Source organism: Fukomys damarensis, unplaced genomic scaffold (assembly GCF_012274545.1).
Source record: "Fukomys damarensis isolate Sample0158 unplaced genomic scaffold, DMR_v1.0_HiC HiC_scaffold_38, whole genome shotgun sequence".
Taxonomy (NCBI): Eukaryota; Metazoa; Chordata; class Mammalia; order Rodentia; family Bathyergidae; genus Fukomys; species Fukomys damarensis.
In genome coordinates, this window is record NW_022900950.1 from 35,440,498 (window position 1) to 35,456,213 (window position 15,716).

A 15,716-nucleotide genomic window follows, 5' to 3' on the forward strand; every position below is an offset into this window, starting at 1 on the left:
TTGTTTTGTTACCATACGAGCCTGGAGTAGTAGAGAACACAGCAGGCACTCAGTCTGTTTTCAGTTCTCTGGATCCAGTGAACAAGCCACTCAAAGATATTCCTTCTTTGTTGATTGGGAATTGGGAACCATGGGTGCTTAGCTGCTTCATGAAGATGTTCTGAACTCAACTTAAATCATGTTGTGGAGGAGACTGTAACACAAAGTCATCATAGTAGAATTGTTGAGGGCATTATATAGGAATAAAAATAAATGTTCCAGAGACCAAAGGAGCTTATAGGCAATTACTTAAATTCTTGGATCTGTGTGAACTTCAGTATCATACATTATGGTACAAATGTTATTGTTTTCATAGTATATGCCAAAGTAATGATGCTTCAAAGTTCACAAAAGGGGAACTTGGCAAACAGGGAGAACATATTCACATGTGACAGATTTGACATTAACATATGACAAACTGAGGAAATGTTATTCTTCTCAACAAGATTCAATCCCTTTTATTAAAAAGCACTTTGTTTTAGCCTCATAAAAAGGTCATATGGCTAGGGGCAGAGCATGTGCTTAACATTCACAAGACCCTGCTTTCAATCTCCAGCACTAAGACAAAACAAAAGGCATAAAATTGACATAAATTATGTCATAACTCATTGCATCTATCAATCATATTTCTACATATATTTTGGAGCAGTGTACATATGCCAAAATAAAATTCAGATTATAGTTTCTTCTGAGGTCCTCAAAATTAAGATCAAATGTTTAAAATATCAATGCTAAAACAGGTGACTTTTTAAGACATTTGTAATTATTTAAAATAATTACATATTTTCATTATATAGTCTATAATATATACATTTGAAATATCTGTAGTAATTAAAGAATGGAATACCATCAATTTCTGCTTAGCTTTTCCCCTTTACTGTCTACATATTTAAAATATCAAGCATTTTAAATAAAATTTTAAATTTTATTTCATTACTAGATTTGTATACTTTGTTTTATAATATGATATATGATTTCTAGAATAACTGACACGTCTTAATCACCATTTTGCAGGTGACACTAGTGGATGGGCCACCATATTTGGCACAGTTCATGGAAATGTTAATACTGTGACATTAACACAGGAGTGCTGTAAGTGGATTTGGTTCAAAGACAGTGTCAGCTTTGTGAAAAGCATGATTCAATTTGTGGTGCATGGATTTATATGAACATAGCAGCCTGCCCTTTTGTCTGGTTTTACTGTCCACATGGTTTCAGTTACCTGCAGCCAACCACAGTCAAAATATTAAATGACAGGCTGGGAATAGAGCTCAGTGGCAGAGCACTTGTCTAGCATGTGCAAGCCCCATGTTCAATCCCTAGCACCACAAAAGCAATGAACAAATGAATGAATGAATGAATGAATACATTAGATGAATATTTTGAGAAAGGGAGACCACATTCACCTAACTTTTATTACAGCATATTGTTATAATTGTTTTATTGTTAGTTTTCATTAATCTCTCACTGGCCTAATTTACAAATTAAACCTTATCATGTATAGAAAAAAAGATAGTGTACATAGGATTTGGTACCCATTGTAGTCTTAAACATCCACTCCGGGTCTTAGAATACATTCCTTATGAATAAGAGAGGACTACCATAGTATGATAAATTCCCTTCAGAATTTCAATTTTAGTTCAATTTGTTTCATTGGCCAGTGGGTCTATAGTCTGTCTATGAGAGTAAAAAACATACAAGAAAATGAAAATCTCTATTCATGCCACTTTCATGTATTAGTCTATGATTGAAAAAATATATATATTCAATAATTGTGATAAATATTGAGGTTCTTAGTCCCTTTAATTCTTTATTAATATTGTACACCAACAACTTTCTAGCCCTTTAGGCACTGAAAGTACCATAACTAAAATGTGGAATGGAACCACAAATACCTCACCACATAGGAATCTTTGCAGAAGCAATGATTATTCAGCACTTCACAAGAGAATGTGGAAGCCTAGTAGAATAATGATGGATCTGCTAGGGCTGGGGAAGTACTCCCAGAGAAGATGTCATTTGAGATGGATTTCAAGTCCTTGAATGGAAAAAAAGATAGTAGGCAATGAGATAGGCTAAGGAGCAAGATTAGCAAAATACAAGGGCAGAAGGCTCAGAGCATGTTTCACAATGCCTTTGCACACCCGCTCTGAGATTCTGAGAGGTAGAGGTCGATGAAACAGGAACTGAGCTCAGAAGGCTGGTGCCAGCCCAAAAAGGGTTTGGACGTATTCTTTGGAATTTGGCCTCCATCTTATAGATAGAATTAGGCTGATGTATATTTGCACATGTGTACAGTTAAGTAGATGAATGTACAATTACATATACACAGTGGTGTGTTTATAATATATATGTTTGCATGTATGTATCATAGTACATTGACAGTATGCAGTCAGTCCTCTGAATCCACAAATTCTACAAGTGTAGTTTCAACCAATCCCTAATAAAAAATATTCTGAGGTTTTTATTCCACTTGTACAGTTTTTTTCTAGCCATTGTTTCTTCAACAATATACTATAGGAACTATTTACCTAGCATTTATGTGGTACTTTGTATTATAAGTAATTCAGAGATTATTTAAAGTAAGAGAGGATGTGTATAGGTTCTATGCAAATACTGCCCTATTCTATATAAGGGAGCTGAATCAGTGCCCTCAGACACCAAGAGGTGACTATATCATGTACTCTATAACTCACTTATCAAATATTTAATCATTCCCAAATATGTGATATATAAAAATAAAAGTATATAATTAAAATTCTAATCTTTTATTCCTGAAACAAAGGAGTGGTTCTGCATGTATGAATTCCATTTCTTTCCACACTTTGTACTCAGTGGGCCATCACCAAAGTCATAGACCTCTGTGTTTGATTTGGATTGAGTTTTTATTTTGTTTATATTGTGTTTGATTTTTTAACAAAGAGGGAGAGCACATGATTTGAAGTGGATGTAAGGAAAATCCTTCCATCAAAATTGCAGAATTTACTCGAGCAGTACCTCTGGCTGGAACAATTGTATCTGAGAGTGTTTGCTGACATTTTCAGTTGTCATAGCTGTTGGAGGGAGATGTGCTGCTGGCATCTAGTTCATAGAGGCCAGAGATGCTACTGAGCATACTACAGTGCACATGACCGATCTCACAACAAAGAATGATCAAGGACCAAATGTCTGTCACACTGATTGAGCAAAAGGCATGGTGAGGATGCAGATGACTATGTTTATCTCCAGAATCTGAGACCAGAAAATGTCTTCAGAAACAATGAGGTTGCCAAAGATGCAAGAGGCTACAGATCTTAGAGGCATAGCTTCTGGCTTGCAAGAAAAGGAGGGTGAAGAATTATGCCCACATTTCTTGTTTTAGGCAACATACCCAGCTTGACCATATGAAAATTCTTCTGTTGGCAAATAAAAGTTTCTGACCACAGGTCAATTTAATTATATATCCACGATGTTCTCAATATCAGTAAGACCTGAGATAGTAATATAATATTATCTTTAGAGAGTAGAGCTAATTAGCATCTACCTAATTACCTAGAAGAGATAATTAGCATGTACCTAGTATGGACAACAAAAAGTATTTTCCAAAACTAAAAGCATCTTTAGCATTACATAGATACTCAATAAGATATGTGCTGTCTTTACTACTAAAATTCATGTTTAAGATAACTTTGGGTTTAAAGTGATCTAAAAGAAGTTAGGCAACTGGAAAGAACATAATCATATTATAATAATATAAATTTGAAAATAACTCTCACTTTTTTAACTGCATCAAATCAAACAACCAAAGGGTCAGTGGAGAAATAAGATTCCAGAAATATTCTCTCATAACATATGTGTGCACATATATAAATACACAAACACACACACAAGCACTCACTCACATGCACACAAATAATTGTCCTGTGGGCAAGTTTGGCCTGTTTTGTAATACATTTTTTGCTCCTTTATATGCCATTATTTTAGTAATTCTGTAAACTCTGAGAACTTTTTCTTTCCTCTGAATGCTTCAGATAGATGAATCTTTGCTTTTCTCAGCTCTATAGCTTCTCTACAACTTTTATTTACCACTTTTAACTTCACAGTAATGAAAACCAAAAAACCAAACAATGAAACTAGGTATAACAAGATTGATTTTAATAAAGTAGAGCAGTAGCTACTATAGAATCTACTCTAACTCTTCTCACAGCTCTAAGTTTGAAAGGGGGAAAAAAACATTAAATTTTAATGAACAAACATTAAATTAGCACCTACTTTGAGCTACTGAATTGAATTGACCCAATACTTATCATTAACATTAATTCAGTCCTACTATTTTTCATTGAAGAAAACTCGATCTTGATTTGCCATATGATTTTTATCACACTTAAATGTATTATAGTTTCTTTTTCCTCACCTGTTAAATGTTTCTGAAAAGACCACGAGAAGCAAGAACTGAGATGACCCTATTAGTCTAGACTTAAATAAAAGGTAATTCTTATTATTTGTTTTTACTGCGAGCTAAAGAATACCATCTAAGAATTGCAAATGCTATAAATTTGATGAAAAGAAGACAATGTTTGTTATTATTGTCATAATTAAGGAAATGTATATTTTCTAGTAACATCTTCCTCTTTTATTCCTAGTTTTAACTCAGTATCCGCAACTCTGTGATTGCAAAGAAACTGAACTGGAATGTGTAAATGCTGGCCTAAAGTCTGTGCCTACAATTTCCTCCAATGTGACATTACTGTGAGTAGAATATGTATGGATGAGATTTGTCCCTAGAGTCACATAAAAACCAAAGAAAATCCCACAGTGCTTCTGTGGAGTTTCATTAACAAAATAATCAAATTTTCACTTAAAACAGACACCAAATAGTTCTGTATGTTTCTCCAGGAAAGTAAAAATGTATTTAAACATAATACATTAGCTTAGCTCCAATGTTCAGCTCACAAATGTCTGTGATCTGTGACTCATAATTCACAGTTTGTTACTATATAATATATTTCTGTTACTTATTCACCTTATATAAATGTTTAAAAGGAAACACATTTGCTTACTCCACCTCATTGTTAATAACTGATCCAAGACTACAAAGTATAAAAGACCCATGCACCCTCTTCCTTTCACCTAAAAATGTTTAAGAGCCTCAGGAATTTACAGTCCTTTCATTATATATGAGTTGGTTAGGAACTGCAGTTGCTTTGGTTTTGTTGTTGTTGTTGTTTAACTTATCTATAAAATGAAAAAAAAATGGTAAATTACCAGAAACTCTGTAGTCTATTATATTCTAAATTCATCAGGTACTTGCAAACTGCAGTCATTAGATTCATGGACCATATATCTAATTGTGATACCATAAGATTATAAAAGCACTGAAAAATTCCTTTGCCTAGTGGCACTGTTGCCATCATAATGTTTTAACACAACTATTACTCACATGTTTGGGATGATGCTGGTATAAACAAACTTTCTGCGTGGCCAATTATATAGAAGTGTAACATACACAATTATGCATAGTATATAACACTTGATCAATATAATGAATGATTACATTGCTAGTTTAAGTATTTACTATACATACTTATAAAGATCAATTTTGAGTGTACTCCTTCTTCTTAAAATAAATTACCACAAAGTAGTATGCTGTGTTACACCTAATGCATCTCCTTTTTGTAAGTATACCCTATGATGATCACACAATGACAAAATTTTCTTATAGTATATTTCTCAGAATATGTCCTATCAGTAAACATGGCATGACTGTACCTGCACTTCTCTGTATAAACTTCTTGGTCTCCTCTGAAAGATTTTCAGTAACATCATGCTAAAAAATGTGTTAATTATTACAAAATATTCTTTTCCTAAGCATACAGCTTCTAGGGAAGTCTTGTTTGTCATTAAAAATCCATAATAAAGTATTTTCCATGTTATTTTAGGTCTCTTAAAAGAAACAAAATCCACAGTCTGCCAGATAAAATTTTCATCAAATACACAGAACTTAAAAAAATGTAAGTAGCTATTAATAATGTATTTATGAGAAAACTCTTGTGATGTTTTAGTATGTTTTTGCTCTAAAAATAAAGTAGAAATTTTTATCTGTATCACTAAATTTATGCTTTTAAATTTAATTGATATTCAAAAGTAAAGCATTTAAAAATATGTTATCATCCCATTTCATCATTTGAAGAGGCTGAATTGATTTTATTTAAAGTTTTTCAAAGAGTAAATGTAGAGTTGAGATAAAAATACTTCAATAGAAAAATACGTAGTTCCTTGTTTTAACTTACCTTTTTTTAGAAAACAATATTGCAGATTCAGAGGCACTAAATGTACTTTGCAATTTGGAAATGGACTGAAAGCATAGATAAGAACAATCGGCTCATTTAAAACACATAATGATAGGATACAGACTGCCTCCCAGGATACTGAGTACAAAACCACAGTAATAATACAGTCAGTGATATTAGCATATCTGAGAAAAGATAAAGTACATAAATAGCACATCAGCAGCAGATAAGAAGTGGTATTCCATAGAAGATGTTTCCAATATCATTCAAAAAAGATGACACTGATATGGGAAACACAAGCCGTAGAGATGGTCTCTGTTAGAGAGCAGAGATGAAATAATCTCCACCACAATTTTCCTGAACTCTCTTTTTTATATTAAGTTTATTGGTGCATTTTAGTTATACAATACAGTTATTACCATCACTAGGATTTTGTAACTTTACATGATGTACCCTGGTTCTTATTTTACTGTCCATATGCATCTTCTTTGGTTCCTAAAGCAATTTTATGATGACTAATTTATCATCTTTATAACAATGTGTTTAAAAAGTTGCACTGGATTGGCAGTAAGAACATTCCTGTCAGTGGAGTGAGATACTTCCTATTTGTATTGGCAAATTGAAAGTATACAGATTCGGTATATAAAGAATCCAGTGAGACTCCAAAAGTACCATTAGTTTAGATAGCAAAAGCAGCAAAATAGTGCTACACATATTGGAAGGCCCATAGCAATGCCACCAACTCATTGTTTTATCCTTCAGCATACAGCATAGAAGTTTCTAGGGCTGTAAAGTTTGTTAAAAATCCAGGCACAAAAATGATCTGAGTCTTTGCTGCTACTGGACAAACACATTTGGATGCAAACATTATTGTGTTTATAAGCTTTTCATCACTGTTACAGATCAATTTAAACCTAAAAATATAGTTTGGCTCATGGTTTCATAAGTTTCAGTCCATGATCAGCTGGCTTAATGTTTCTGGGCATGAAGAGAGGTAGTAACCTCATGGCAAAAGGGTAACCAGGAAGCAGAAAGAAAGTGTGTGAACATGGCACAGACAAAGGACCAGGAGACAAGTTATACCCTTCAAAGGTACCCCCACACACACCTATTTCCTCCAAGCAGGACTCACCTCCTGGAGGTGGGTCCATTTAATTAACTTATCAGTGGTGTAATTCATTGATGAAATTAACACCTTTATGATTCAATCTCTAGTCTCCATCTCTGAACATTGATGTATTGGGAATTAAACCCTCAATACTGTACATGAGTCCTTGATTGTTGCCTCTGTAACCCAGCTTCTGTCAACACCTCCTGCTCCAAATGAGAGTGTGTGGTCATGTCATTGTCACAATGGAGAAGCTACATATTGGCTCTGGGCTTCTAACTCCTCTAGAGAAGAAATCCTAAGCACAATGATTCTAATTTTCCTAGAAATCCTTAAAATCACAGCATGGTCATTCTTTGAATCAAGAATGTTCTTGTATTTCTAGAGTAATGCTAGTTTGAGAAAAACAAAATAGCACTAGCATTAAAAAAGGAAAAATAGTCTTGTTTTAGAGTGGCTGCTTAAATTCTGTGTTAGCCTACCTTCACTATAACAAATACCTGAGATAATAAATTATACAAAGAAAAGGTTTAACTTGGCTCAAAGTTCTTGAGGTTTCAGTTGCTTTGGGCCTATGATAGGGCACAGATAATGGATAGCTGTGCAGGGAGGAGCAAAGGGTCTCACCTCTGGCCAAAAACAAAAGAGAATGAGGAAAATGAAGGAGCTGGAGTCCTGTCATCCCCTTCATGAAGAATTTTCCACTATGCCCCACCTCTTAAAAAGTTTCCACCAGTGCCCAATGAATCCAAGCTGAGCTTCAACTTATGGGCTTTGGGGGATATGTAAGATCCAGTTAGCAAAGTGCATCGTCTAGTGTGATAGAAGCTGTAAGAATTTCTAATTAGATCTTCTACAAGATAACTAAAGTCTATAATGGTTAACTCACTACGAGATCTACAACTAGATTGTGGAAGAGTCAGAATTACAGCCCAGATCTTCTTGTGTTCAAGGAACTGCATTTTGTTTTTACTTATTGGTGTTTTTTTTGGGGGGGAAGGTATTTGGGTTTTTATTTTCTTTTTGTTTTCTGGGTTTTGCTTTTCATTGTACAAGGTATTGAAACTAGGGCCTTCTCACCAAGATACCACCCAGCCATTTTCTTATGTTATTTTGACAAGGTCTCATTAAGTCAATAAGTTGTGAAAGCTGGGTTCAAGTTTGTGATCCTCATGCCTCATCCTCAAGCAGTGCTAATTATATCAAAACAACAACAACAGCAACAAAAACAAGCTAGGTATTGATTATAAGGCAGACCTGCAATCCTAGCATTCTGGGATTGAACTCCAAGTAAATGTGAAGTCTGCTCTGTCCAAGAAAATTTTGACACCACATCCCAACCTGAATATCAGCCATTAGAGGCTCTCTACATGGAAACTGGTGTTTGATGCTTTCTAGGCAACTTAATTCTCTCATAGAGAAGAGATTATAAGACCCATATCTATAAACACTAATTAGGTGTATATTATATACAAAAATATAGCACCAAGAATGATTCATAACTCCATACATTTAGATTATTACTTTTTAAAGTTTATAAGGATGATCATTATTTGAGATTTTTTACTTACTCTTTGATCCTCAAAATCAGTGAGGTGAGGCAGGAATGGGGAGCCCACTCTTGCAGAAAAGAGGTTGTTTGTCCAAAGTCAGCCAGCTGACTGGAATCTTCTGACTATGTTTCTTGGGAAGCTTGCCCACATGATCCAGCATCAATATTGTTACCATCAATGAAACCATCCAATAGCTAAACTTCAATTTGAAAGTAATTCAAATTTTTTGCAAACATGACTCAAATATCCAAAACGGCCCAGTAATGCTTAAGTCTCCTTTGTTCTCCATCCCTTTCCCCTCACTTCTCAGCCCATTCTTCCTCAAACTCCCCCACCAAAAAAATCTCTCTAAGCCCTAGTCCCACCCAATGTCTTTCTTATCCTACCATTCTTCCCAATTCTTTCCAATTCTGCTTACAGCAGCCCAAATAACCAACACAATTAAAAACCAAACCATTCCCAGGAACTGGTGTTAGAAGAAAGGAGCCAGAAGAGCATCAATAAGAGCTCTACGTAGCAGATCACAAAAGAGCAGAAACTTACAATATCCACATGTTCATTTATTCTTTCAAAAATATTTATGGAAACCTACAGATGCAAGATACCAAGGAAACAGCAGTAAACAATATATGTGAAAATGCCTCTCCTTATAGACATTGAATTTCAAAAAAGAAAGGCTGTCAATAAACAATAAATAAACTGTGGGTGTTGTGCAATGGTAGATTTGGGAGCACCTAAAAAGACCCCAGGTTCAATCCTCAGCACTGCAAATTTTTTAAATGTATATAAATATTTAGACAGTTATTAGGGCTGTGGAGAAAAGTAAATCAGAAAAAGGATTAGGAAGTGTTGACCAAGTGGAATTTCAACACTATGCTAATACATTTTATCCACATTACCAATGCCCAAGTTATCTCTAAAGCTGTACAATTCCAAATTCCATGCCATCTGTATCACTGTTAAGTGATGTGGTCCTTCCTGTATTTGAACACTTAGCCCTTCAGCAGTAGTTGTGGATCTTTAAATGTATCACTAATCCATTTCACCCTGTTAGATTATTTTCTTATTATGTGGTAAAGATCTTTTTGCATCATCCAGCATTTTCACTATTCCTCCTAGATTTATGTCACCTACAAATAAGATGAACCATATTTATCCAAGTCATGAAGTAAAATATTAAAGAAGGCAATAGCCCTAAATTGTCTTCCCATATTCCTTTATAATCATCTTTCAGATAAGAATTATCTGGCTATTTTATCCATTAAAAAATCATAAACCATTTGATCACTGCTTGATAGACATAATAGTATCTAGACAGAAACAGGAGTTGATGGGGCATATGCTAGAGAGGTTGTTGAATCATAACTGTAGAGGCTAGACTGTTTTGTCTGGTCAAGTTAATCTGCATCCCCGGTCTTTTGTGAATTGCCTTGTTCAGTTTCTCTTTGAGATATACTCAAAGCAGCATTGTACTAGGCTATTCTATGAGTGTAGCAGACCTTCATGAAGCTTACTTCTCCCATTTCTGGAAAGTCAAAATAATACTAACCATCTTTAATTTTACAGCTACTCCTTTTTGCTCCAGATTCCTCAGTAAATGATCATGATTTGATGTTCTCATTATTAATGTCTCTCAATATCTTGGATAAACTGCAAATCAGAGAAATTTGTTCCATTTTGGTTAACATATTATATCATTTTAAGCTTTCTCTGTCCCTGCCCTATATGCTTTTAGTTCACTTTAATCCTGAGACTATCTTTTTTGAGAAGATAGGAAGAAAGTAGAAATTAGGAAATAAGTTTGTTTCTCTACATCAGTGATCACAAAACTTTTAGAAACCAAGAGCCCAAACTTCAACCCCAAACCCACTTATTTATCACAACAGTGCAAATAAACCTGAGTACTGAGGTTTTAATCTAGAAAAAAAATCTACACTAACATTTTTTATCTTAAACGAAAAACACAATAACACATGTGCCAGGGTGTCGACCAGAGCAGCATAGCTGCAGACAGGTTAAGTCAAGACCCAGCCCCTTCCTAGCTGCTTGGGCCCAACAGCCCCAGCCAAAGATCCTCTTGGAAAAGAGCTGCATAGTCACACAACCAACAGCCAGAGGCTTAACCCAATACCATCAATAAGTGCACACAGACCCTAGCCAGAAGCCTGCCCAGACATCAGTGATGGGAGTGCACAACCCCAGCCAAAATCATGCCCAGACAACAGCAACTTAGGAAGGCAGGAAGCAGCCAGAAGTGTGCCTAGATACCACCCCAAGTATGCACAGAAACCAGCCAGAATCACACCTGGACAACAGGACAGCATAGGGAACCACAAGGACACCACTCTGAACCCAGGAATTGGTGCAGTAGTGAGCATCAGAGAAAAGGCCACTCAGTGACTAGTTGAGAATTGAAGATTACTGAGTGAACAAAAAGTTGCCTCAACAAAGGTGCAGGAGTGTGCATCTATTAAAACAAGAAAACACCTAAACAAGTCTGAAAACCAGACTTCCAGATCACCTTAAGGCAACCCCAAAGGGAAAACAGATGGAACAATCTGATACTCAACCACCAGGACTCCCTGAACTGGCAAGGAAAGAGGATATGGAAAAAAATGAAATCAGAAGTAATTTCTCAGGATTAGGGATTTAGATCAGTGGTGCTGCCACCTGCCTCACAAGCAAAAGGAACCAAGTTCAATCACCAGTACCAAAAAAGGAAAACAAATGAAAGAATTTCTCAGATAAAAATAGGGATTGTGAAAGACATGATTAATAAATCTACAGCAGACACACATAAAAAAAATAGAGAGGAGCTGAGGAACATGATGGAATCCATGAAACAGATGCAAACAGATTTCCAGGAGATAAAAAATTCCACTGAAAGTTTATGCAGCAGAATGAGCCAATATGAGGACAGGATGTCATATAAAGAAGACAGGATTTCAACTAGTGACCAGAAAAAGAAAAATCTCTTAAAAATAGTAAGGGAGAAAATGAAAAAAAAATGGTAATGAAGTGTTTGTAAAGGGGGAGGATAGGAGGGGTGAAGGGAGGGCAGGGATAAGGGGAAAAATGAGGACTAAGACTTGTCATGTAAAGGTACAAGATCCCAATAATGAATGTAACTGTACTATATTCCTAAAATGTACCAATAAACTAAATGAGGAAAAAAAAAATAGTAAGGGACCTGGCCAGGGATTTGGCTCATCAGTGCCATAACCTGCCTCTCGTGTGTAAAGTCCTGTATTTGATCCCTGGTACAAAAAATAAAAATAGTAAGAGACCAGGAAAAATCAATCCAGCAGCTCCTAGACAAAGCAAAGAAGAATAACTGATCAGAGATAGTGAAGAAACAGGAGAGAGTGCAAACAATATTAAGAAAATCTGTTCACAGAAGTAATGGCAGAAAACTTCCCAAGCAGGGAAAAAGAACGTGACGTACAGATAAGCAAGGTCTCCAACTAGCCATGATGAGAAAAAAAAAATCTACACATAGGCATATAATAGTTAAGATCCCAGAAACCCAACCAAAACTCTACAAGCAATCAGAGAAAAGAAACAAATCACCTACAAATGAAAGCCCATGAGAATCACAGGAGACTTCTCAACACAAAACCTCAAGTCAAGGAGAGCCTGGAGTGAAATATTTCAAGACCTAAAAGAAAACAACCTCAAACCCAGATTGATGTACCCTGCAGAACTATCATTCAAAATTGAGGAAGAAATAAGGCACTTCCATGACAAAGAGCACCTGAGGAACTTCATGTCCAAAAAATTTTTTTAAATATCTGAGAAAAGACACTGAGGATAATAACTCCAGGAAGCTCAGAAGAATGAATCCATTGGGCACAACAAGAAATTAAGTGCAAAGGAGGAGAATCCAAAAAAAAAAAGTCATGGCAAGGATAAGCTAATACATATCAATTATAACCATCAATGTCTCAATTTGCCACACAAAAGAAATAGACTGGCAAAATGGGTCAAGAAGCAAGCAACAATATGTTGCATACAATAAACACACTTAATTTAAAAAAAAGAAACTCATACACTGAAAATTAAAGGATGGAAAACAATACTCCATGAAACAGAACCCCCCAAAAAAAGAAGCAACAATAGCTATCCTATTTGTAGATCAAATGGATTTAAAACCCACACTGATTAAGAGAGACAAAGAAGTAATTGACAATGTGAAATAGGAAGAAAAGGGCTAAAGGTGTAGGGGACATGGGAAGGGTAAGGGAAAGGGAAAAGAAAAAAATGTGAGAAAATGAAATATGGAAGTAAATTATTTGTAAATAGAGAAGGGAGGAGGGGGTGAAGGGAGGGCAGGGATAAGGGGAAAAAATGACAATCAAGACCTGTCACGTAAAGGTACAAGATCCCAATGATGAATGTAACTGTACTGCATACCTAAAATGTACCAATAAACTCAATGAGAGAAAAAGAGAGAGAGAGACAAAGAAGAACACTACAAACTTGTAAAGGGAAAAATTCAAGAGGAAGAGATGACAATCATAAACATATATATGCACTAAATACTAGTGCATGCAACTATATAAAACAGATACTAACAAACATAAAAAATCAAATAAGCACTAATACAATAGTAGTGGGGAACAGCAATACCCCCCGTCACAAATAGATCAACTAAACAGAAAATAAAAAATGAAATATGAGAACTCAATCAAACTCTTGAACAAATGAACTCAGCAAATGTTTTCAGAGTGTTTCACCCCACAAAATCAGAATACACATTCTTTTCAGCTGCACACTGGTCTTTCTCCAATAATAGAACATGTACTTGTTCGTGGAACATGATTGAGTAAATGCAAAAGAATTGAAGTTATCTCCTGCATATTATCAGACAATACTGTGATGAACTTGGACATTGATAGCAAAAGAAATCCAAGAATTTCATAAAAACTTGAAAATTGAACAACACAATTCTGAATAACCAATGGGTCACAGCAGAAATTAAAAAAGAAATTACACAGTTTTTATAATTTAGTGATAATGCCAGTACAACATAAAGGAATCTATGCAATACAACGAACGCTGTTTTATGTGGGAAATTAATAACAGTGAATGCCCACACTAGGAAAACAGAGCAAGCTCAAATAAAAAACCTAATGGTGAACCTTAAGCTCCTAGAAAAAGAAGAGCAAGACAAACCCAGAACTCAAACAAGGGAAAAAAATTATAAAAATCAAAGCAGAAATGAATGCAATAGAGAGTAAGAGAATGATACAAAAAAAATCAATGAATTGAAGGGTTGGTTTTTCAAAAGAATAAATAAAATTGATAAACCCTTAGCCAACCTTCTCTAAAAAGGAAAGAAAATATCCAGATCCATGCAATTAGGAATGAAAAGGGTGAAATGAAAATGGACCCAGCAGAAATACAGAGGATCATCAATACCTACTTCAAGAATGTATATGCCAATAAGATGGAAAACACAAAAGAAATGGACAGATTCCTAAATATGTAAGAATTATCAAAGTTGAATAAAGAAGACCTAAAAATTCTAAACAACCCAATATCATCAATGAAAATGAAAACATAATTAAAAACTTTCCAATGAAAAAAAGCCCAGGTCCTGATGGCTTTACTGCTGAATTCTACAAGACATTTAGAGAAGAATGATGTTTAAACTCTTCAGTGAAACTGAAAGAGAAGCAATACTTCCAAACACATTTCTGAATGCAAGCTCACCTTGATCCTAAAAGCAGAGAAAGACCCAATCAAAAAAGAGAACTATAACTAATCTCCCTAATGAACATAAATGCAAAAATCCTCAATAAGATATTGGCAAACAGAATACAGATGGCATCAAGACGATCATACACCCTGACCAAGTCGGATTTATCCCAGGGATGCAGGGATGGTTCAACATACATAAATCAATAAAAGTAATACACTATATTCATAAAACCAAGGATAAAAACCATATGATCATTTCAATAGTTGCAGAAAAAGCATTCAAGACTAAAATCCAAGTTGATTAAAGATCTAAATATTAAAACAAAAATAGTAAACTTGCTGGAAGAGAAGTTAAGTAGAATTCTTAAAGACATTGGCATAGGAAAAGATTTTATGAACAAATCCTTCATACAGGAGCTAGCACAAAGAATCAAAACTGGGGTCTCATCTTTTTAAAAACTGCACTGAAAAAAAAAAAACACCAACAGAGCTAAGAGACAACCTACAATAAGGGAAAAGTTATTACCAGCTGTTCCTCAAACAAAGGTCTACTCTCCAGAATATATAAAGAACTCAAAAAAGTCAGACCCCCCCAAGCATGAAGACCCAATTCATAAATGGGCATCTGTATGCATCCATTTTCCTATGAATAACTCTAGATTCTCATTCTTTATGGTTGAGTAGTACTCCATTTTATAGAAAACCCACATCTTTATCCAGTCTCCAACTGATGAGCAATTGGGCTCTTTCCAAGTTTTAGCTGTTATAAACTGTGCTGTTATAAACATGGGTGCACATATATCATACTCTCAAGTGAGATAAATAAGACACATATTGTAAATACCACATAGTTTCTCTGGTGTATGTGAAAAACTAAAAGTGTAAATAAAATCCAAATTGTATAACTGACAATGTGAAATAGGAAGAAAAGGGCTAAAGGTGCAGGGGAAGTGGGAAGGGCAGGGGAAAGGAAATAAGGAAAAAGAGAAGATATGAGAAAAGGAAAAAATAGAAACAAAGTCTTTGTAATTAGGGGTGGGGGCA

At 35.0% G+C, this 15,716-nt stretch overlaps 1 protein-coding gene across 1 annotated transcript in view; it reads left to right on the forward strand.

The window, feature by feature from the left end:
• The window catches only part of Rxfp2 (relaxin family peptide receptor 2), a gene marked incomplete at its 5' end in the record, with an annotated part of 75,162 nt that overhangs the window by 17,283 nt on the left and 42,163 nt on the right, over positions 1-15,716 (forward strand). The window contains 3 exons of the mRNA XM_010623961.2: positions 1,054-1,131; positions 4,662-4,767; positions 5,958-6,029. Of these exons, the coding sequence (XP_010622263.2) occupies positions 1,054-1,131; positions 4,662-4,767; positions 5,958-6,029 (256 nt within the window). The remainder of the gene's footprint in view (positions 1-1,053; positions 1,132-4,661; positions 4,768-5,957; positions 6,030-15,716) is intronic.